Source organism: Uloborus diversus, chromosome 4 (genome assembly GCF_026930045.1).
Source record: "Uloborus diversus isolate 005 chromosome 4, Udiv.v.3.1, whole genome shotgun sequence".
Taxonomy (NCBI): Eukaryota; Metazoa; Arthropoda; class Arachnida; order Araneae; family Uloboridae; genus Uloborus; species Uloborus diversus.
The window spans coordinates 54502636-54527360 of record NC_072734.1 but is presented as its reverse complement, the minus strand read 5'-3'; the positions used below and the strand labels follow the sequence as shown (position 1 = coordinate 54527360).

At 35.6% G+C, this 24725-nt stretch overlaps 1 protein-coding gene across 1 annotated transcript; it reads left to right on the top strand.

Moving 5' to 3' along the window:
* The first annotated feature begins 281 nt into the window (after nt 1-281).
* LOC129221211 (polyprenol reductase-like) lies at nt 282-24242 on the top strand. The gene is made up of 5 exons (XM_054855666.1): nt 282-466; nt 1245-1390; nt 1991-2185; nt 16282-16413; nt 23983-24242. The coding sequence occupies exons 1-5, from the start codon at nt 282-284 to the stop codon at nt 24240-24242; spliced, it is 918 nt and encodes a 305-aa protein (XP_054711641.1).
* The last annotated feature ends 483 nt before the right edge of the window (nt 24243-24725 follow it).

The following is a 24725-nucleotide window of genomic DNA, read 5'->3' as shown; positions in this document are numbered from 1 at the left end:
ATTCCTCAGGGAGAACGGAAACAGAAAAGTATTTCTCATTTACTTCTAAAACCTTCCATATTTTCAGCAACGCTTCTTTGAACGACACTCTATTTCAATATTTTAATGATTTTTTGGAGCATTCATGATTTATATTTAAAAAGAAGGGAAAAAAAACGAAAAGATCGTCTGCTTCAGGCGAAAATCGTAAACACGACTCGTGGCTCAAAACAAATGCACTTGTTGGTTGACATGACAGAAAGATATTTCTGACTATATTTGTTTTCTTTTATGTAAAGGCAATGGAAATTAATCATTTGCATTTCATGTGGATTTCCTATTCTTTAATTGTTACAGTATCAGGCTTAAATGTATTGTACGCAAAAAATATTCCTTATTTTTTAAAGCGATTATTTACATTCGGTAAGGCGCATAAAAACATAAAAAACCAAAAAAGTGTTGCAGTATGGCTAGAAGTCCCTAAAAGGTTTGCTTTTATTTAGAAATATGTAATATGATTGTCTCTCTACAAGCATATACAGTCAATTCGCGATAATTCGAAGTCTAATAACTCGAATAGTACCATAACTCGAAGTTTTTACTTCGGTTTACACTTTGGCATGTTGCTGGACTACGAATTTGCTTTTAGGCTGTCAAGTTGTCAAGTCAACTGATTGTACCTTTATTCAAAGGCTAACCTAAGTTAAAATGCGTTTCCCTTCATTCTTTAGTTTGATCATTTACTGATAAGTTCCTGAGAGACAGAAAGAGTTTTCTTCAATATTAAAGGTGTCCAAGCAAATACTCTGTCAATGATATTAAAAGAAAACTAGAAACTGCTAAAGCGCGGTAGAATCCATTAATCCAAATTTGAAACAAATGAAGGTGTGCCAGGGAGTAGAAGCCTTTTAGACTCCCTGAGATGTGCACTTTTCCTTAAGTTGAATTCGTTCTATTCAAATGGTACCAGCAGTATTGAAATCAAAACCATGCTTTTAATTTTTCTCTCTATACTTTTGATTAAACTGTGCATATCGTGCTTAAAAACTTTTAAATTCTGTAATTTTGTCTGTTACATGCACATTGTAATTAAATTATTTGATGGTTTTTAATATTAAAATGTTGAAAATGAAATTAAGGGTAAATGGAACTTTCATCGGTCCCTTTAGATTCAAGTTATCGCGAATTGAATTGACTGTATTTGTAGTCGAATGTTTTTTCTTCATTATGTTTTGGTATTTATTGACATCAACCTCTTTTTTTAGGTGGTTTTCTCATTTTTATGTTTTTGCATCGATTTATATTCCATACATTATGATATCTGTGTGCTGTAAATATTTCTTTAATGTTGAAACACCTTTCCTCATCGTTTTGTTGGACTATTTTGCATCTCCCTACAGACAAGCTACTGGTAAGAAATTGTTACTTGTATCATTTATTATTGTTTAACTACAGCTACTGCTTTGTCATTAATACCTTGCATCATTTTGTAACTCTGAGGAATTTTTTAAAACGATGTACATACATTGATTTAGATCTTACCAAGATCTTACCAAAATGAAAAATTATCGACACTTGGCACCAGCACCTTAGGGTGCTTAAATATTTTCACAAGGAGGGTTAGCAGATTGAACTTTTTTTACATGAATTTTCAAATTTGTGTTTGGTGAGGTTTCACTTCAGAATCTTAAAAAATCTTCATTACATCTCATCATTAAAAAAATTAACCTGTTTTTTTTTTTTCTACTGGAAGCTTCCTGAGCAGCATCAATTGTTCTTAATTTGCCAGAATATAAAAACTTATGTGTCTTTAAAAGCTGTGCATCCATTATCTATTTATTTTTTGGGGGGAATGACTTATTGATATCAAATATAACAAGTTATCATGTTTGCTTTAAAGTTTTTTTTTTTTTTTCAATATCAGAATTTCCTGGTGTATCCTCACTTTTTATGTGTTCTTAAGTTTGTTTTGTAGAATGAAGCATTTTCTTAATATTTTCTCTTTTTCTAGTGAATTCAGAATCTGTTGTCATTGTGAGTGTTCTGTTGTCTCTTCAAGTGATTCGACGATGCTATGAGTGCTTTTTTGTGTCCATTTACTCAGATGCAAAAATGAATGTTTTCCACTACATTGTGGGTCTTACTTTTTATTTCGGAGCTGGTCTCTCACTAATTCATGATGCCCCTGGGTTTGAAAACACTGAAAGTAAGCGGTATATTATGTAGTCTGTTTAAGAATTTTAAAGTTTTTAATTTTGAACTTGAAATAAAACAAGGTTTAATTATAAAACAGAAAAAGTGCATGATGCTGCAACATATTTATTATTGTTAGAATTTGATTGATTTAAATAATGCATTAAACGTTTTAGTTGACAAAAATTGAATAATGTATTTATGCAAAAAATGCACTTGTACCTTTGCTCAACATATACAAATACAAATGTGACGACCAGCAACAGGCTCTGAGCCCAGCTTGGCTGGTCCTAGTTAATTTACAATCCCCTGTGAAGATCAATGGCACTCTTAAAACTATCTACTCCCTTGCTCATTACCACCTCTTCCGGTAAGCTGTTCTAAGGTTCCACTACCCTGCTAAAATAATAATTTTTCCTAATATTCATGTTAGCATGAGGTTTAAATAGCTTAAAACAATGACCCCTTGACCTGTTTTAGTTGCTAAACTTTAGCCCTGTAACATCTTTCATTTTAAAAAATTTTAACAACGAAATCAGGTCCCCTTGGTCTCTTCTTTGCTCAAGACTATACATTTTTAGCATTCTAAGCCTGGAATTGTAGTCTAAATGAGAAAGTCCATTTATTAGCCTTGTAGCCGCCTTTGAACCCTTTCCAATAAATTAATATCTTTCTTAAGATAAGGAGACCAAAACCAAACAGCACGCTCCAAATTTGGTCTTACCAAACTTCTATATAACGGCAGAAGAACTTCTTTAGAAGACTAGAACTTCAACATGCTTCCTTTCAGATCTTGATTACCACACAGGCCTACCAAGCCTATGCCTGGGGCCCCATCTGTCTAAGGAGTCCAAATTACCTCAAGAGTCATGCAGTAAAACTATGAAAAGTGTACTTTTAAAATAAATAAAAAAACATGACTTGTTAATTGGAAAAAATCTTCCTTAAAGAAGAATTTTTATTCATTCTTCCATTAATAAATTAACCGTATCACAATTGTAAGGATCCCATAGGGGTTCATAAAGGCACATGATAAACGATTTATACATAGTTCTGGTATAAAGAGCCCTCAAGAATTCACTCTGACGGGTCCCAACCCTGTAAATTAATCACTGCATTCCAGTATAGAATATTCAGGGGTGAATTATTTTGAGCTTAGGGCTTCACTTTTTGTAAGTCAGGCCCTGCTTTCTGTTGAGTACTTTTGAGGGAATAGATACAAATACAAATACAAAAGTGACGACCAGCAACAGGCTCTGGGCCCAGCTAGACTGGTCCTAGTCAATTTACAATCCCCAGTGAAGATCAATGGCCCTCTTAAAACTGTCTACTCCTTTGCTCATTACCACCTCTTCCGGTAAGCTGTTCCAAGGTTCCACTACCCTGCTAAAATAATAATTTTTCCTAATATCCATGTTAGCCTGAGATTTAAATAGCTTAAAACAATGACCCCTTGTCCTGTTTTCAGTGCTAAACTTTAGCCCCGTAACATCTATCATTTTAATAAATTTAAACAGCTGAATCATGTCCCCTCGGTCTCTTCTTTGCTCAAGACTGTACATTTTTAGCCTTCTAAGCCTGGAATCATAATCTAAGTGGGAAAGTCCACTTATTAGCCTTGTAGTCCGCCTTTGAACCCTTTCCAATACATTAATGTCTTTCTTAAGATAAGGAGACCAAAACTGAACAGCATACTCCAAATGGGGTCTTACCAAACTTCTATATAAGGGCAGAAGAACTTCTTTAGATTTGTTTGAAATAGATCTATTGATAAACCAAAGCATCTTATTGGCTTTGCTACTAGCAATGCTGCACTGTTGGCTAAACTTTAAATCCTGACTTATTAGGACCCCCAGATCAGTAACTTTGTCTGCCTGACTAATGACTGAACCTTGCAAATAATAACTTGTACACTTATTTCCATGCCCAAAATGTAGCACTTGACATTTCCCAACATTAACAGCCATACCCCATTTAACAGCCCACTCCGTAATATGATCTAGATCCTCTTGCAGCTGATTTGCTTGTTCTTCATTTTCTACAGTCCCCATAACTTTGACATCATCAGCAAAACAATTCATGTTCCCAGAAATATTTTTGTGAATATCGTTCATAAAGACAATGAACAAAACAGGCCCTAACACTGATCCTTGAGGAACCCCGCTTAAGACCTCACTCCAATTAGAATAATTTCCCCTTACAACTACTCTTTGTTTCCTTCCGGTCAGCCAATTTTTTACCCAAATGAAAGTTTTCCCTCCTATTCTTATATCAGCTAATTTGCTAAGTAGAGCAACATGCGATACCTTATCGAAAGCTTTTTGAAAATCAATGTAAACAACATCTACAGGCTTCTTATTGTCCAAAGCCATGGTAACTTTGTCATAGAAATGTAATAAATTAGTTGCACAAGATTTACCTTTCCTGAAACCGTACTGAAAACTAGTCAATAGATTATTAGTCTCTAGAAAATTTACTATCCTTATTTTCATCAATGTTTCAAAAATTTTGCAAACCACCGAAGTTAGACTCACAGGTCTATAATTTCCCGCACTCCCTTTAGACCCTTTCTTGAAGAGCGGTGTAATGTTAACCAGCTTCCAGTCCTCTAGCACTGTCCCCGAATTATAAGAAGCATTGAAAATGTTTGCGATTACATCTGCTAATTCCTCTGCACATTCAACTAAAATTTTCGGATAAATATTATCTGGCCCCGGAGCCTTAGTCTCTTTAATTTTTTTCAAATGAAGTAAAACGTCATCCCTGGAAAATACAAAGTCCTCAAGCTGTACCATAGCTTGTGTCTTGTTGGTGTCAACTGTTGAGATACAGTTATCGTTAAAAACACTCGAAAAAAAGTTATTTAGAACATTAGCAATATCACTATCGTCCTGAATTAAAATTCCGTGCTCATCAACCAGTGGCCCAATATGACTATTTCGAACTTTCCCCGAATTAGCGTATGCAAAAAACCTCTTGGGATTCCTGTTTATGTTATCTGCCAGTCTTTGCTCCAACTCTCTTTTCTGAATCCATACCAAATACTTAAATTTACGCCTTGCCTTACAATATTGGAGCCTATCTGCACTGTGACCTGTTTCTCTAAACCTATGAAAAGCAGCTTGCTTGTAATTTAGAGCATCTTTAGTTTCCCTGGAGAACCACATTGGCCAAATTTTAGTGTTGACACCCTTTCTCCTAAAAGGAACATGATCCCTAACCATATTCGCTAGATTTTCCTTAAACTCTGCCCACTGAAGATTCACATCGCTATTGTCCAATCCAGAAGAAAAAACTGCTTTCAAACTCTGCCGAAGTGCCACAAAGTCAGTATTTCTGAAATTGGGCACAAACCTAAAATTCTCTACTTTGTGCATATCAAATTTAATCCCAAACCTAATACTGTTGTGTTCACTATCTCCAATGTGTTCCCCTACACATAACCCCTGAACAGAGCCTTCCATGTCGCAGAAAACTAGATCTAAAATCGCGTCCTGTCGAGTACCCTGAGTTACAATTTGATCTAAGAAACAGTCACCAATTACTTTCAAAAAATCCTCTTCTCTGCTATTACTATGGTAAAAAATATTCCAATCAATTCCTGGAAAATCAAAATCTTCCATTATGATGACTGACCCCTTGCTAGAAATGTCACTAATAATACTAAACATCTGTTCGTCTTGACCCTGGCTTAAGTTGGGTGGCCTATAAATATTCCCCAAACGTAGTTTTTTGCCCTTATTACTAATCAACTCCAGCAAAATCATATCAATCTCATTAGGTTTATCATTAATTACCAATTCATTGCAAATTAAAGTGTCTCTGACATAAAATAAAACCCCACCACCTCTTTTACCTACTCTATCTTCTCTAAACAAATTATACCCAGCAATAGATAATAAATCATCATCACTTTCGGTAGCCCATGTCTCGGTAACTCCAATAATATCCAACCTCTCGTCTATAATTATGCTTTTCAATTCTTCCATCTTGTTCCTAATACTACGAGCATTTGTATAAAAAACCTTAAGTAAGCCCATCTTACTTTTATTTAATGCTGCACGATTGTTTGAATTCCAAGTGTTAAAATCTTTTCTCTTATTAGCCACCCTATTTCCGTTTCTACTAAAATCCCGATAGTTAGTACCCTTTCGAATTCCGCTCCTTAAACCATGCCCCCCATTCCAACTTAGTTTTTTGATTCTGAAGCCTCTAAAACCAAACCACTAACCATATTGACCCCTGTAGAGCTCAGTTGTGGGGCATCCCTAGCAATCCAATCTCGTTTACATCTACTCCACACATCAATAAACCTGATACTACGCTTAACGCAAATTTCCTTGAGTACTAGGTTCATACACCTAGCCCGTTGGTTTAACCAACTCCTATGCACTCCATACCTGGGAAGCAAACCAACCACTTGGACATTTGCCGAACAGTTGGTTGCTTTGTCCAACAGGGAATCCCATTCCTTTGTAAACTCATCATTGTTACTATGGCCTACATCGTTAGTTCCCACCCACAAAGTAACTACATCCTCTTTATTAAATACCCCCTTCTTTTGCGCAACCCTATTTACATCTCTCACCCGAGCCCCTGGCAAACAACATCTAGCCACCTTACGTCTAACTCTGCCTATTGAGTTTCCCACCTCACGCACCATTGAATCTCCCAAAATTATACCCTTTGTTTCCCAGTCAGTCGCCTCAGCAATAACTTTCCCCTTTACCTCTGGAATTTTCCCACTATTTAACACACAGCTAATTCCCACATCCTTTTTACTAACTTCCTCCTTTAATTCTGGAATATTCCCACTATCTAACACACAGCTAATGCCAACCTCCTTTTTGCTAATTTCCCCCTTTCCCTCTGGAGTGTTTACCCCATCTACATGCCTACAGCCTAATGCTAACTCACCCTCCAAAGTAAGAATCCTAACTCTGATTTCTGAGAGTTCAACACAATTTGTGCAAATGAAATCCTTCTCAGACTCATCCTTCCCCTTAAACAAGCAGAACATCTGACACAGGTCACAAGAAATCCACTTGTCCCCTTTACCACTTTTAACCTCCTTCATTATGCATATAACTCCCATTCTAGCTCAAAATGGTACACTTAAAAAGTCACTACAAAAATACAAAATTGGAGAAATAATGCTAATTATTAGAATTAGAAAGCATTGGAAGTAAAAGATACAAATATTACTAAATCCTAAGACAAGCAGTAAATTAAAATAAACAAGTTACACCCTAAACAGAGCAGTCAGGCTTAACAAGAAATCAGCACAATTTAGGCTTAGCTACACAGAAGAGAAAAACACTTTAAGAAAGCAAGTAAATAAAAAATAAGACTTAAAAGCACAAGAATACTTAATTATATGATAAAATACAATAAAAATACTGAAACTAGTAGTAAAATAAACAATTACAGTAAAAAATCACTTATCTCAGGAGCAGCAAAAACACTCCCCAGCAACTGTCATATAGCTTAAACTGGATAGGAGATGAAAAGTAAGCATAGTATCAGGTTTATTGATGTGTGGAGTAAATGTAAACACGATTGGATTGCTAGGGATATCCTGCATCTGAGTTCTACAGGGGTCAAGATGGTTAGTGGTTTAGTTTTAGAGGCTTCAGAATCAAAAAACTAAGTTGGAATAGGGGGCATAGTTTAAGGAGTAGAATTCGAAAGGGTACTAACTATTGGGATTTTAGTAGAAACGGAAATAGGGTGGCTAATAAGAGAAAAGATATTAACAGTTGGGATTCAAATAATTGCACAACATTAAATGAAAGTAAGATGTGCTCACTTAAGGTTTTTTATACCAATGCTTATAGTATTAGGAACAATATAAAAGAATTGAAAAGCATAATAATAGATGAGAGGTTGGCTATTATTGGAGTTACCGAGACATGGGCTGCCGAAAATGATGCAGATTTATTATTTATTGCTGGGTATAATTTGTTTAGACAAGATAGAGTAAGTAAAAGAGGTGGTGGGGTTTTATTTTATGTCAGAGACACTTTAACTTTGCAATGAATTAGTAATTTATGATAAACCTAATGAGATTGATATGATTTGGCTGGAGTTGATGAGCAATAAGGGCAAAAAATTACATTTAGGGAACATTTATAGGTCACCCAACTTAAGCCAGGGTCAAGACGAACAGATGTTTAGTATTATTAGTGACATTTCTAGCAAGGGATCAGTCATCATAATGGGAGATTTTAATTTTCCAGGAATTGATTGGAATAATTTTTACCATAGTAATAGCAGAGAAGAGGAATTTTTGAAAGTAATTGGTGATTGTTTCTTAGATCAAATTGTAACTCAGGGTACTCGACAGGAAGCGATTTTGGATCTAGTTTTCTGCGACATGGAAGGTTCTGTTCAGGGGTTATGTGTAGGGGAACACATTGGAGATAGTGACCACAAGAGAGTTAGGTTTGGGATTGAATTTGATATGCACAAGTAGAGAATTTTAGGTTTGTGCCTAATTTTAGAAATACTGATTTTGTGGCACTTAGGCAGAGTTTGAAAGCAGTTTTTTCTTCCAGATTGGACAATAACAATGTGAATCTTCAGTGGGCACAGTTTAAGGAAAATCTAGCGAAAACAGTTGGGGATCATGTTCCCTTTAGAAGAAAGGGTGTCAACACAAAAATTTGGCCAATGTGGTTCTCCAGGGAAACTAAAGAGGCTCTAAATTACAAGCAAGCCGCTTTTCATATATTTAAAGAAACTGTCACTGTGCAGATAGGCTCCAATATTGTAAGGCAAGGCATAAATTTAAGCATTTGGTACAGATTCAGAAAAGAGAGTTGGAGTGGCAGATAACATAGATAGGAATCCTAAGAGGTTTTTTGCGTAAGCTAATTGGGGGAAAGTTCGAAATAGTCATATTGGGCCACTGGTTGATGAGCATGGAATTTTAATTCAGGACAATAGTGATATTGCTAATGTTTTTAATAACTTTTTTTGAGTGTTTTTAACAACAACTGTACCTCAACAGTTGACACCAGCAAGACACAAGCTATAGTACAGCTTGAGGACTTTGTATTTTCCAGGGATGACGTTTTACTTCATTTGAAAAAAATTAAAGAGACTAAAGCTCCATGACCAGATAATATTTATACAAAAATTTTAGTTGAATGTGCAGTGGAATTAGCAGATGTAATTGTAAATATTTTCAATGCTTCTTATAACTCCGGGACAGTGGCAGAGGACTGAAAGTTGGCTAACATTACACCGCTCTTCAAGAAAGTGTCTAATGGAAGTGCGGGAAATTATAGACCTGTGAGTCTAACTTCAGTGGTTTGCAAAGTTTTTGAAACATTGATAAAAATTAAGATTTTAAATTTTTTTGAGACTAATTTTCAGTACGGTTTCAGGAAAGGTAAATCTTGTGCAACTAATTTATTACATTTCTATGACAAAGTTACCATGACTTTAGACAATAAGAAACCTGTAGATGTTGTTTACATTGATTTTCAAAAAGCTTTCGATAAGATACTGCATGTTGCTCTACTTGGCAAATCAGCTGACATAGGAATAGGGGGGAAATTTTTCATTTGAGTAAAAAACTGGCTGATGAGAAGGAAACAAAGGGTACAAATACAAATACAAAAGTGACGACCAGCAACAGGCTCTGGGCCCAGCTAGACTGGTCCTAGTCAATTTACAATCCCCAGTGAAGATCAATGGCCCTCTTAAAATTATCTACTCCCTTGCTCATTACCACCTCTTCCAGTAAACTGTTCCAAGGTTCCACTACCCTGCTAAAATAATAATTTTTCCTAACATCCATGTTAGCCTGAGATTTAAATAGCTTAAAACTATGACCCCTTGTCCTGTTTTCAGTGCTAAACTTCAGCCCCGTAACATCTTTCATATTAATAAATTTAAACAACTGAATCATGTCCCCTCGGTCTCTTCTTTGCTCAAGACTGTACATTTTTAGTCTTCTAAGCCTGGAATCATAGTCTAAGTAAGAAAGTCCATTTATTAGCCTTGTAGCTCGCCTTTGAACCCTTTCCAATACATTAATGTCTTTCTTAAGATAAGGAGATCAAAACTGAACAGCATACTCCAAATGAGGTCTTACCAAACTTCTATATAAGGGCAGAAGAACTTCTTTAGATTTGTTTGAAATAGATGTTCCCAGAAATATTTTTGTGAATATCGTTCATAAAGACAATGAACAAAACAGGCCCTAACACTGATCCTTGAGGAACCCCGCTTAAGACCTCACTCCAATTAGACCCTCTTCAGGCTAACATGGATGTTAGGAAAAATTATTATTTTAGCAGGGTAGTGGAACCTTGGAACAGTTTACTGGAAGAGGTGGTAATGAGCAAGGGAGTAGATAGTTTTAAGAGGGCCATTGATCTTCACTGGGGATTGTAAATTGACTAGGACCAGTCTAGCTGGGCCCAGAGCCTGTTGCTGGTCGTCACTTTTGTATTTGTATTTGTACCCTTTGTTTCCTTCTCATCAGCCAGTTTTTTACTCAAATGAAAGTTTTCCCTCCTATTCTTATATCAGCTAATTTACTAAGTAGAGAAACATGCGGTACCTTATCGAAAGCTTTTTGAAAATCAATGTAAACAACATCTACAGGCTTCTTATTGTCCAAAGATGATATGCAATGTTATGCAATGACATTTCCAGTGGCTAAAGCACGAAATTCCTCCAGGGGGTGTTTAGCCTAAAAATAGCATTTCTAATACTCGGAAGTAAAAAAAGAAGCAAGAATTATTTGATATTTTGACATCAACAATCATTATGCATAAATTGATCATGTGATGAAACAGTATTTTAAACAGAAGGCATCTACAGGCTTCTTATTGTCCAAAGCCATGGTAACTTTGTCATAGAAATGTAATAAATTAGTTGCACAAGATTTTTACCTTTCTCGAAACCGTACTGAAAACTAGTCAATAGATTATTAATCTCTAGAAAATTTACTATCTTAATTTTTATCAATGTTTCTAAAATTTTGCAAACCACCGAAGTTAGACTCACAGGTCTATAATTTCCTGCACTCCCTTTAGACCCTTTCTTGAAGAGCGGTGTAATGTTAGCCAGCTTCCAGTCCTCTGGCACTGTCCCCGAGTTATAAGAAGCATTGAAAATAATTACGATTACATCTGCTAATTCCTCCGCACATTCAACTAAAATTTTTGGATAAATATTATCAGGTCCCGGAGCCTTAGTCTCTTTAATTTTTTTCAAATGAAGTAAAACGTCATCCCTGGAAAATATAAAGTCCTCAAGCTGTACTATAGCTTGTGTCTTGTTGGTGTCAACTGTTGAGATACAGTTATCGTTAAAAACACTCGGAAAAAAGTTATTAAGAACATTAGCAATATCACTATCGTCCTGAATTAAAATTCCGTGCTCATCAACCAGGGGCCCAATATGACTATTTCGAACTTTCCCCGAATTAGCGTATGCAAAAAACCTCTTGGGATTCCTGTTTATGTTATCTGCTAGTCTTTGCTCCAACTCTCTTTTCTGAATCCGTACCAAATACTTAAATTTACGCCTTGCCTTACAATATTGGAGCCTATCTGCACTGTGACCAGTTTCTCTAAACCAATGAAAAGCAGCTTGCTTGTAATTTAGAGCGTCTTTAGTTTCCCTGGAGAACCACATTGGCCAAATTTTAGTGTTGACACCCTTTCTCCTAAAAGAAACATGATCCCCAACTGTTTTCGCTAGTTTTTCCTTAAACTCTGCCCACTGAAGATTGACATCGCTGGGAAAAATATTCTAAATGGAGTGAGGTTTTAAATGGGGTTCCTCAGGGATCAGTGTTAGAGCCTGTTTTGTTCATTGTTTTTATGAACAATATTCATAAAAATATTTCTGGGAACATGAATTGTTTTACTGATGATGTCAAAGTTATGGGGATTGTAGAAAATTAAGAACAAGCAAATCAGCTGCAAGAGGATCTAGATCATATTATGGAGTGGGCTGATAATTAGGGTACGGCTGTTAATGTTGGGAAATGTCAAGTGCTACATTTAGGACATGAAATTAAGTGTACAAGTTATTATTTGCAAGGTTCAGTCATTATTCAGGCAGAAAAAGTTACTGATCTGGGCATCTTAATAAGTCAGAATTTAAAGTTTAGTCTACAGTGCAGTATAGCTAGTAACAAAGCCAATAAGATGCTTGGGTTTATCAATTGATCTATTTCAAACAAATCTAAAGAAGTTCTTCTGCCCTTATATAGAAGTTTGGTAAGACCTCATTTGGAGTATGCTGTTCAGTTTTGGTCTCCTTATCTTAAGAAAGTATTGGAAAGGGTTCAAAGACGGGCTATAATGCTAATAAATGGACTTTCCCACATAGATTATGATTCCATGCTTAGAAGGCTAAAAATATAGTCTTGAGCAAAGAAAAGACCGAGGGGACATGATTCAGTTGTTTAAATTTATTAAAATGAAAGATGTTATGGGGCTGAAGTTTAGCACTGAAAACAGGACAAGAGGTCATTGATTTAAGTTTTTTAAATCTCAGGCTAACATGGATATTAGGAAAAGTTATTATTTTAGCAGGGTAGTGGAACATGGAACAGCTTACCGGTAGAGGTGGTAATGAGCAAAGGAGTAGATAGTTTTAAGAGGGCCATTGATCCTCAGTGGGGATTGTAAATTGACTAGGAACCAGCCTAGCTGGGCTCAGAGCCTGTTGCTGGTCGTCACTTTTGTATTTGTATTTAAAAAAAAAGGAAAAGAAAGCTGCACAAGTACAAACTCAAAATAAACTTCAATAATGAAAACTAAAGTTATTGCCTTCTGTTTAAAATACTGTTTCATCACATGATCAATTTATGCATAATGATTGTTGATGTCAAAATATCAAATAATTCTTGCTTCTTTTTTTACTTCCGAGTATTAGAAATGCTATTTTTAGGCTAAACACCCCCTGGAGGAATTTCGTGCTTTAGCCACTGGAAATGTCATTGCATAACATTGCATATCATCTTTGGACAATAAGAAGCCTGTAGATGTTGTTTACATTGATTTTTAAAAAGCTTTCGATAAGATACCGCATGTTACTCTACTTAGCAAATTAGCTGATATAGGAATAGGAGGGAAAACTTTCATTTGGGTAAAAAATTGGCTGACCGGAAGGAAACAAAGAGTAGTTGTAAGGGGAAATTATTCTAATTGGAATGAGGTCTTAAGCGGGGTTCCTCAAGGATCAGTGTTAGGGCCTGTTTTGTTCATTGTCTTTATGAACGATATTCACAAAAATATTTCTGGGAACATGAATTGTTTTGCTGACGATATCAAAGTTATGGGGAATGTAGAAAATGAAGAACAAGCAAATCAGCTGCAAGAGGATCTAGATCATATTACGGAGTGGGCTGATAAATGGGGTATGGCTGTTAATGTTGGGAAATGTCAAGTGCTACATTTAGGTCATGGAAATAAGTGTACAAGTTATTATTTGCAAGGTTCAGTCATTAGTCAGGCAGACAAAGTTACTGATCTGGGGGTCTTAATAAGTCAGGATTTAAAGTTTAGCCAACAGTGCAGCATTGCTAGCAACAAAGCCAATAAGATGCTTGGGTTTATCAATAGATCTATTTCAAATAAATCTAAAGAAGTTCTTCTGCCCTTATATAGAAGTTTGGTAAGACCCCATTTGGAGTATGCTGTTCAGTTTTGGTCTCCTTATCTTAAGAAAGACATTAATGTATTGGAAAGGGTTCAAAGGCGGACTACAAGGCTAATAAGTGGACTTTCCCACTTAGATTATGATTCCAGGCTTAGAAGGCTAAAAATGTACAGTCTTGAGCAAAGAAGAGACCGAGGGGACATAATTCAGCTGTTTAAATTTATTAAAACGAAAGATGTTACGGGGCTAAAGTTTAGCACTGAAAACAGGACAAGGGGTCATTGTTTTAAGCTATTTAAATCTCAGGCTAACATGGATATTAGGAAAAATTATTATTTTAGCAGGGTAGTGGAACCTTGGAACAGCTTCCCGGAAGAGGTGGTAATGAGCAAAGGAGTAGACAGTTTTAAGAGGGCCATTGATCTTCACTGGGGATTGTAAATTGACTAGGACCAGTCTAGCTGGGCCCAGAGCCTGTTGCTGGTCGTCACTTTTGTATTTGTATTTGTATAACTGCTGCTTTGCTTTTGAAATGAATATTGTAAAATTAAAGCAATAATAGAGAAAGAAGTGTGACCAAAAGTAGAAAATGTGAGCTGTGATGTTAGTCATATTTGTAATTGTTTCCCGATTTGCTAAAATGTACATTTAAATTATTTATTAGCTTGATTTGAAATTTAATCATTCAAAAACTGTAGCAACACATGATAAAAAAATCTTAAAATTATAAAAATTGAAAAAATCTCACATCTAAACTTGGTAAAACATTCATTCTCAAGGGGCTATCCTTACATGATGTCACACTTTTTTCAACTTTTTCGACCCTCCCCCCCCCCCCCTTTGTCACACTTCCCCTTACTCCTTACTATTTTTCATAAAACATGTTCTGATAAAAAAAATCATGATATATTTCTTGCTATTTCCTCCCTCCCTCCCTCCCCCTTGTCACAAAAACTTAGGATTTCACAAACACCTCCCCCCCCCTTCAAAGTGTGATGTCATTTGTAGATAGCCCACCTATAAGTCACACTTTGTGTTTTACAGCATATTGTCACCTCAGAGCAATGGAAAGACAATTAATCCCAGGAATAAGAGTAAGATATCCTACTGTTACTTTGAGACGATGATATCCAATGAATAACATGAATCCAGCTGAATCTAAGTGTAGAATAGTTTTTAAACTATGAACATGCAACTTAATAGCAGTAAATTTCAGTTTTAATTAAGTTTTGCTGCCAATTTTCTTTAATGCCGTACAATTTTTGCTTGTAGTAGCAGTCAGGCATGGAATAAGCCATTTATGTTTGTTGTACTTATCTAGAATTATAAAAATACTTCATAATATCAAATACATATATCAGGGGAGGATTTATATTCGATTCAAAGGGGTGGCGGTTGAAAGCTGTAAAAGCCACCCCTCCTGCCCCCTGACCTGTCACGTAGGGAGGGGGTCAAAGGGTCAGTGGCTCCCCATTCCCCACCCTAGGGCTTTATAAAACTAATATTTTTACAAAATGAGCGTGGGTTTGCTAGGCAAGATACGATGCTTCCAATATTTTTGTTATTTTTTACAATGTGAACCTTTTTTTGGACATGTGGCTCATAGAAGTGAATTTAATGCTCTGGTTTTACGCCGAAAACATTGTAAAAAAGCCCTTAGAAAAAAGAGTTCGGTTTTGCTAATTTTTAAAATATTTAATGGGGGAATTCCCCACTGAATCCCAACTTGCTCAAAATAGACATACTTTCGAACTTTGCAGCTCTCTAGCCCCCTCAGAAGAGTGTTAATGACTAATATTATGCTCCCCCTTTCCCTCCAAATAAAAATAATGGCTATGAAACTGAAAAAAATTGAAGGGCACCATTTCCAAAAAGTGGGACCTATTGAAGGGAAATGACAGTCGTATTTGGATTTAAGTGATTTTTTTTGTATAAGAATCCGCAACAGTTATGTCAGAAGCGTTGTTAAGGTTTTTTTTTCTTTTTTTGCTGAGCAGTGTTATTAAAGTTTAAAAAAAGGGGCAGGGGACAAACTTGTGTTAAAATTAAAAAATGGGTAATGCTGTTCATCCTCGAATTTAGTACTTTTTTAAACTAATTCAAACCAAATCTATAGAATTTACTTGATTAAAATAGTAGCAATTGCTAGTAATTTCTTCAGTTTCTGGTTATTGTTTTCAAAAAATGACGGTTACAGAGGGGCGATCGCCCCCCACCGCCCCCTTAGTAAATTCGCCACTGACATATATGAACTTAAATAACTAACCTGTTACATGAAATACACAGGCAGCTCAGTTATTCCTGACTGAATGACTGAGCTGGCGTTGTATCTTATGTATTTCTGCTTTAGCCATGGCTTAGGGTGGTAGCTGCAAAAAATTAATCTGTTATTTTAGTATAAACTTCGATAACTAATCTTGTTACATATTATGAGTAAATTATTCCGATTGATCATTTTTATTTCCTTAATTACAGAAAATATGAATGCAAGCTACATTACTGGTGATTGGTTCACATGGCAGCACTATGTTGGAGCAGCAATTTTTGTGGCAGCTTTTCTCTTGCAGTTTCAAACTAACATACAGTTTGCTTCTTTAAGGAAAAAAGGTATGTTTTATTAGTTTTTGAAGCAATTATTTTCAAGTAAAAAGTCTGTTTATTCAAACACTGCTATAGTGAACTGTCTATAGAACCAGCAATAAAATCACTATATATAGAAAAAATATATTGACTATTAATGAGAAAAGAAATTTTAGCACATGCAGGAGTGCCCCCCCCCCTGAATATTTCAAAGACAGCCCCCGCCCCAAAAAAAAAAGCAAAAGCTCCTCCAAAAAAGAAAAATATCCCTCAACACCCTGCCCTTAGGGGGAAGCCCCGCCAAAATTTCAGTGGAACAGTCTGCGCCATGACCCCCCCCTTAGGTGGGCACCCCTGGCACATGTGGAAATAGTGAACTTCAAGAGATCTATCCTGCTGAATAAGGAACCATTTTAGCAGAACCTCTTACACGTTACCCCTTTGATCCTAGCATATTTTTTTTTGGCAGAATCCAAATTTTTTTCTCGTGGGCAGAAAGAATCACAATGCAATTTTTTCGAAACGTTTGAAATTGTAGATTTCAACAAGGATAATTTGGTGCATATTGCTAACTGCTTGTTGTCGCCACCTTCAATACATTTTATAATTGGAGCCTTATCTTCAATTAAAAATGCTTTCCTTTTTACAGAATTTGCCATTTTTGCAAAAACTTTAGCTGCTCTTGTAAAAAAAAAAAAAAAAAAAAAAAACAGTCAGTTTATCTCAAATCAATCATAGGAATATTGAGGAAAGCTACTTTAAAAGCAGGGATATTCTTAATATTCTTTACAAGGAATGATTTGTCGAGAATATAGTGTTAGAGATTAGTGAATTCTTGGAATTTGAAGTGGGTCAGGTGAAAATCAATTATTTTCCCACAGTTGATTTCTAGAATTGGGAATTGGCAAAGAAAAGAGGTTTCATTCTGTAGCCAGTGGAAGCGGAAGAAGAGGAATGTGTTTCTTGTGAACTTGTTTGTCCTAGGGGATCAGCATGAAGGAAAAAGTTGATGCAGCAAACTGAATGACATCAATTCTAGTAACAACAACTCCTACAAGTAAAATATTGAAGATGGAAATGAACTTTAAGTCCAACTCGAGTTTCTTGCCGTTCACTTATAAGTGCAAAAAATAGCATTAGGGAAATAGGAGTATGGGATCAGTAAAAAAGCTCACTACAACCAAGTGTTCACTGTATCCCGAGTTCATTATAGCGGCGATCAACTTTATTTTCAAACTTTACTGCTCTTGTAAAAGTTTATCTGCCTACATAGTGCATAGGTTTTTGGTAGACTAGATGAATCTCAGCAGAGAAAAATTATAGCATGTATTGTACTTGCTTATAATATGGTAAATTTATTATGTTACAACAAACATAAAATTGGTTATATTTATATCAATTTATGAAATAAACTGAAAAATAAATGGAATTTTCTGCAAAAGTTCACAAATAAAATTGAGGCTTGAATCTTTTTAGATCATCCTCCCCCTCATTTCGAATTTTGGCAGGGAGAGGGGGGGGGCAAAGTGTATGTTCTCAATGAAAATATTTCACAAAAGAACCAAAACCACGCCCACTTATATACAAATACAAATACAAATACAAAAGTGACGACCAGCAACAGGCTCTGGGCCCAGCTAGACTGGTCCTAGTCAATTTACAATCCCCAGTGAAGATCAATGGCCCTCTTAAAACTGTCTACTCCTTTGCTCATTACCACCTCTTCCGGTAAGCTATTCCAAGGTTCCACTACCCTGCTAAAATAATAATTTTTCCTAATATCCATGTTAGCCTGAGATTTAAATAGCTTAAAACAATGACCCCTTGTCCTGTTTTCAGTGCTAAACTTTAGCCCCGTAACATCTTTCGTTTTAATAAATTTAAACAGCTGAATCATGTCCCCTCGGTCTCTTCTTTGCTCAAGACTGTACATTTTTAGCCTTCTAAGCCTGGAATCATAATCTAAGTGGGAAAGTCCACTTATTAGCCTTGTAGCCCGCCTTTGAACCCTTTCCAATACATTAATGTCTTTCTTAAGATAAGGAGACCAAAACTGAACAGCATACTCCAAATGGGGTCTTACCAAACTTCTATATAAGGGCAGAAGAACTTCTTTAGATTTATTTGAAATAGATCTATTGATAAACCCAAGCATCTTATTGGCTTTGTTGCTAGCAATGCTGCACTGTTGGCTAAACTTTAAATCCTGACTTATTAGGACCCCCAGATCAGTAACTTTGTCTGCCTGACTAATGACTGAACCTTGCAAATAATAACTTGTACACTTATTTCCATGCCCTAAATGTAGCACTTGACATTTCCCAACATTAACAGCCATACCCCATTTATCAGCCCACTCCGTAATATGATCTAGATCCTCTTGCAGCTGATTTGCTTGTTCTTCATTTTCTACAGTCCCCATAACTTTGACATCATCAGCAAAACAGTTCATGTTCCCAGAAATATTTTTGTGAATATCGTTCATAAAGACAATGAACAAAACAGGCCCTAACACTGATCCTTGAGGAACCCCGCTTAAGACCTCACTCCAATTAGAATAATTTCCCCTTACAACTACTCTTTGTTTCCTTCCGGTCAGCCAATTTTTTACCCAAATGAAAGTTTTCCCTCCTATTCCTATATCAGCTAATTTGCTAAGTAGAGCAACATGCGGTACCTTATCAAAAGCTTTTTGAAAATCAATGTAAACAACATCTACAGGCTTCTTATTGTCCAAAGCCATGGTAACTTTGTCATAGAAATGTAATAAATTAGTTGCACAAGATTTACCTTTCCTAAAACCGTACTGAAAACTAGTCAATAGATTATTAGTTTCTAGAAAATTCACTATCTTAATTTTCATCAATGTTTCAAAAATTTTGCAAACCACCGAAGTTAGACTCACAGGTCTATAATTTCCCGCACTCCCTTTAGACCCTTTCTTGAAGAGCGGTGTAATGTTAGCCAGCTTCCAGTCCTCTGGCACTGTCCCCGAATTATAAGAAGCATTGAAAATGTTTGCGATTAGATCTGCTAATTCCTCTGCACATTCAACTAAAATTTTCGGATAAATATTATCTGGCCCCGGAGCCTTAGTCTCTTTAATTTTTTTCAAATGAAGTAAAACGTCATCCCTGGAAAATACAAAGTCCTCAAGCTGTACTATAGCTTGTGTCTTGTTGGTGTCAACTGTTGAGATACAGTTATCGTTAAAAACACTCGAAAAAAAGTTATTAAGAACATTAGCAATATCACTATCGTCCTGAATTAAAATTCCGTGCTCATCAACCAGTGGCCCAATATGACTATTTCGAACTTTCCCCGAATTAGCGTATGCAAAAAACCTCTTGGGATTCCTGTTTATGTTATCTGCCAGTCTTTGCTCCAACTCTCTTTTCTGAATCCGTACCAAATACTTAAATTTACGCCTTGCCTTACAATATTGGAGCCTATCTGCACTGTGACCTGTTTCTCTAAACTTATGAAAAGCAGCTTGCTTGTAATTTAGAGCGTCTTTAGTTTCCCTGGAGAACCACATTGGCCAAATTTTAGTGTTGACACCCTTTCTCCTAAAAGGAACATGATCCCTAACCGTATTCGCTAGATTTTCCTTAAACTCTACCCACTGAAGATTCACATCGCTATTGTCCAATCCAGAAGAAAAAACCGCTTTCAAACTCTGCCGAAGTGCCACAAAGTCAGTATTTCTGAAATTGGGCACAAACCTAAAATTCTCTACTTTGTGCATATCAAATTTAATCCCAAACCTAATACTGTTGTGGTCACTATCTCCAATGTGTTCCCCTACACATAACCCCTGAACAGAGCCTTCCATGTCGCAGAAAACTAGATCTAAAATCGCGTCCTGTCGAGTACCCTGAGTTACAATTTGATCTAAGAAACAGTCACCAATTACTTTCAAAAAATCCTCTTCTCTGCTATTACTATGGTAAAAATTATTCCAATCAATTCCTGGAAAATTAAAATCTCCCATTATGATGACTGACCCCTTGCTAGAAATGTCACTAATAATACTAAACATCTGTTCGTCTTGACCCTGGCTTAAGTTGGGTGGCCTATAAACAGGGGCGGCTCTAGCGCCGGACAAACCGGACCCCTGTCCGGGGCGGCAAATTTGAGGGGCGGCATTTTGGTTCGAATGTCTAAAATACATTTTACATTAGGAGCAAATTTGTATGAGAGTATTTTGCGAGCACAATAGCTTGGGAGTCTGAAAAATACGTGAAGGTTTTCTTTCCTCTTCGTTTATTGTACCTTAATTGCTGTCGCCGACAGCAAATGGTCAACAGTTGCCTGTTTTGGTTGGGAAGCGAGACTGAATGGGTGGGGGGGGGGGGGGGGGGGTCAGGGTCTGATTACCAGAACTCTCGCCTGATTCTGGGATCTGCTGGGCCCTAGGCTATGTGCTTTACTGCCCTATTATTCATCCCTGATTATTCCATGCTCTCTTCCTCTCTTCCTTGTCAATTGCTTCGCCGACTCGGGGGTTTTGCAATAGCAGGAACCGTAGCCTTTTTTTTTCTGCTTGGAGATTTAGGTAGATATTTCAATGATGTTTTAGTATTAAATAACGTATCATCCTAATACTAGTTACATTATAACAATTTAAAGTATATTATATATATATATAAATATATATATATATATTTTTTTTTATTTATTTATTATGTAAAATACTTTTTATTGAACTTTCACTTAAAATGGTATATATTATTGCCAGTATTAGTTTTTATTTCATTATAAACACAACTACTATTTTAACTTTTGAATTCTTATAGCTGAGATAGAGTAACATTCATACATGTCCCGTGCATGACACAAATTAAATAAATTTGTAATTTTTCTAATTAATGTATTTGACCAAAAGGCAAGAGAATTGGATAGAAGCACTATAGCATTTGAAATTTCAGAATGAATCTTGATTTATGATCCAATTGCAAAAAAATATGAATTAACATCCTTTTTAACTGTTTTTTGCACTTTAAATGTCTGCAAATATCCCGTGTATAACAGGAGAATGACCCTTCTACATTTGCAATTTAATAGTCAAAGTGGCATTAAAACCGGATAAATCCACTAAATAAGGGGAAAAATAAAAAGAACGCCCTAAAAAAGACTAAATAGAGGAGGGGGAATTATAATACAGGCCATTTTTAGTTATTTAACAGACTTGATGCAGACTGAACTTTTATTATAAGTTACTACAAGAAGAGAAACATCGGTAAACAGTAATCTGACTTCTAAAACTTTTGTACAACACGAGAAAGTAATTTTCATTAAGCTGTCATGAAAATATGCACCAATACAAAAATTGTTTAATTGCATTCCTACTTTATGATTATTTAAAAAAAAAAAGATGAGTTAATGTTTTTAAAATAACGATTCTATTTTTTTCGTCCATTTTAGTATTTTGCTTTGCTGTCACTTTAATTGTCAGTAATGCATAGCACTTCCAAAATCCTGTCTGTTCTCAAGAAATATTGTTAAATTAATTAAATACTATAATTGTTTTTTTCTTCCAATAATTTGATAATCCAGCTATGTTTCGAGGTCTTTAATACAAGACATGTTAATTTGGTGTTTGTTTTGAAGTGCCCTTTTTTTTGTCTAGTTTAATGTACAGCTTTAATAAATTTGATTTCATTTCATTGTGCTGTTTATTTATTGGCATGATCTATTAAAGGTTTATTGGCATGTATTTACTGTCAATTTATCCCTTTTTATTTTTTCCCGTGGGGAGGGGCGCCGTGGGATATTGCAATTGCGTAGCAAGTAATTATTATATACCACTAAAGTAACGTAAAGTAACAACGTCTAAAAAGCACAAATTCGCAGAATTTGTGCTTTTTAGACGTTGTTACTTTATGTTACTTTACTGTTCAGCACAAAGGTATTTATTTATATTATTTACCACGTTTTAAATAATGATACATATTTGACGGTCCAGTTTTTGAACTTCTGCATGTTGTCGGAATTGGATCGCGCACAGGACTCCTCTCTCTCCCCCACCCCCTTCCTAGATTGAGCATTTTTAAAAAAATGTTCCATGCTATTAAAGAGAAGAAATTAATGCTCCTTAGGGAAACAAAGTAATTTTAATTGGAAAAAATATCGATTGTCGTGAAAAAGTCTTAATTTATTTTCAAAAGAAACTTAAAATTAAATTTTTCTATAGTTACAGATTATTTCTTAGTTAATCACACCCCACACTACACTTCATATTTGTTTTACCCCCCCCCCCTCTCCTTTTTTTTCTTTTTACTTTTACTAGACGATCAAAAAATAAGAAAATACTTAAAATTCTACGCTTCGGAAGCCTCCTCCCTCAGTTAAAATCATTAAAGTGCTCTTCAAATCTCGTTTCACCCTGCTTTTAATATCATACAAATCGTCTAAAAACGACGCTTTAATGAGGTGCTTAGCGCGAAGTCCTCTTTTAATACATTGAGACGATGCTCCCGTATGCAATCTGAAAATGAAAAAACTATAATTTCAAAAAATTAAGATGAGACCTTTTAACCCTCACCCCAGTCCTTGAAAATGGCTTAAAAACATCGCTTTTTATTACTTCTCTTTTGGAATGTTTCTTGTGGAGATTCAAAGAGCCCTTTCCTGTAATCATGAAAGTTTGTCGGTAACTGCCTTTTGGAACTTCAGTGTCAAAAAATTGGGGTGAAAAGTTTACGTCATCTCAAATCTATTTAAAAAAAAAAAAAAATCATAGAAGACCCAACCCTTACTCTGAAGTCAACACATTTCGCCTATAATCGTGTTTTTAAGACTTCAGTTTCTTAAAATTCCCCCCTCAAAAGACCCCCTGAAACTTTCCACCGTCTAAACCGCCACAGAGCGTCTAAAACTGCGTTCTTAAGGCTATAATTTCAAAAAATTCTCCGAGGGAGAACCCCCAGACCCCTCTAGCAGATACGGGTATTTTTTAAGCGTACCCCCCCCCCTATAAATATTTTCTGGTGGCACAGCTCAAGTGCTGGAAAGCCATGGTCGTACTTAGGATTGATGAATTGATGAATACGTGAAGACAACGCGAAACTGCTTTCAAGCATGACCATTTTAGGGGGGGGGGGGGCTTATCGTTTTTTTTGAAAGAATGTTTTATATTTAAAAAAAAAGAGGAATTACCAAAAAGAAGGGACTATATTTGTAATGCAAAAATTGTAATGTTTGATTTTTTTTACCGTGGAAAGGGGCGGCACTTTGGAAATTTGTCCGGGGCGGCAAAACTGCTAGAGCCGCCCCTGCTATAAATATTCCCCAAACGTAGTTTTTTGCCCTTATTACTAATCAACTCCATCCAAATCATATCAATCTCATTAGGTTTATCATTAATTACCAATTCATTGCAAATTAAAGTGTCTCTGACATAAAATAAAACCCCACCACCTAAAGCTGTGAGGGAGGCAATTGCCCCTCATGACCGCCTTAAATTATGGCTTACTGTCTATTACTGGTAAAGTACTAATATTTTGTTAATTTTGATTGAAGGAAAGCAGCATTAAATGAGTTTTAGGTTTGTGCTGTTCAATTTTAATTCTTGATTCTCTTTTCTCTCAACAGGTAAATCTGTTACAACAGACCACTACATGCCTTCAGGTGGTGGATTTGAATATATCTCCTGCCCTCATTATTTTGCAGAAATAGTTATGTACCTTGCTGTTTGCCTGATTTTCAAAGGGAGAAGTTATACCTGGTGGTTATTATGTCTCTGGATTGTTACAAATCAAGTCATTACAGGCTTGATGAGCCACCAGTGGTATTTGCAGAAGTTTGAAAAATATCCTGTAAAGAGGAAAGCTGTCATACCATTCCTGTTGTGAAGATAAATGCAGCATAATTGTATATCTTGATCTTGTTAAATCATTGTAAATATCAATTGGGTTGTGAGAATTTCAATAATTTGCTCATGTGTCTATTAAGAAATTCAATTTCATCTTTATTCTTGGGTCACAGAAAGTTAATCTGTGAAAAATGTTTTATTTATAATAATGTCATCGTAATGGTTATAATGTGCTACATTTTTCTACTTAACACATTTAGAAACGTTAAATGTCTGTCAATGTTATTATTTAAACTTTAATAATTTTTAAAGTTTTTTCTTGAAAGTTATTATTTAAATATTTCATATGAGGAAAATACATAGTACAGTGAACGCTGGTAAATTGAATCTACTACTTTATTGCATCAAATTGTCAAAAACAAAACAAAATCCAGCTTTACTGAATTTGCCACTTTATTGAATCAAAATATTTAGAACAAACGTGACTTATATAAGCGGCAGCCACTGTACTGACATTTTTACC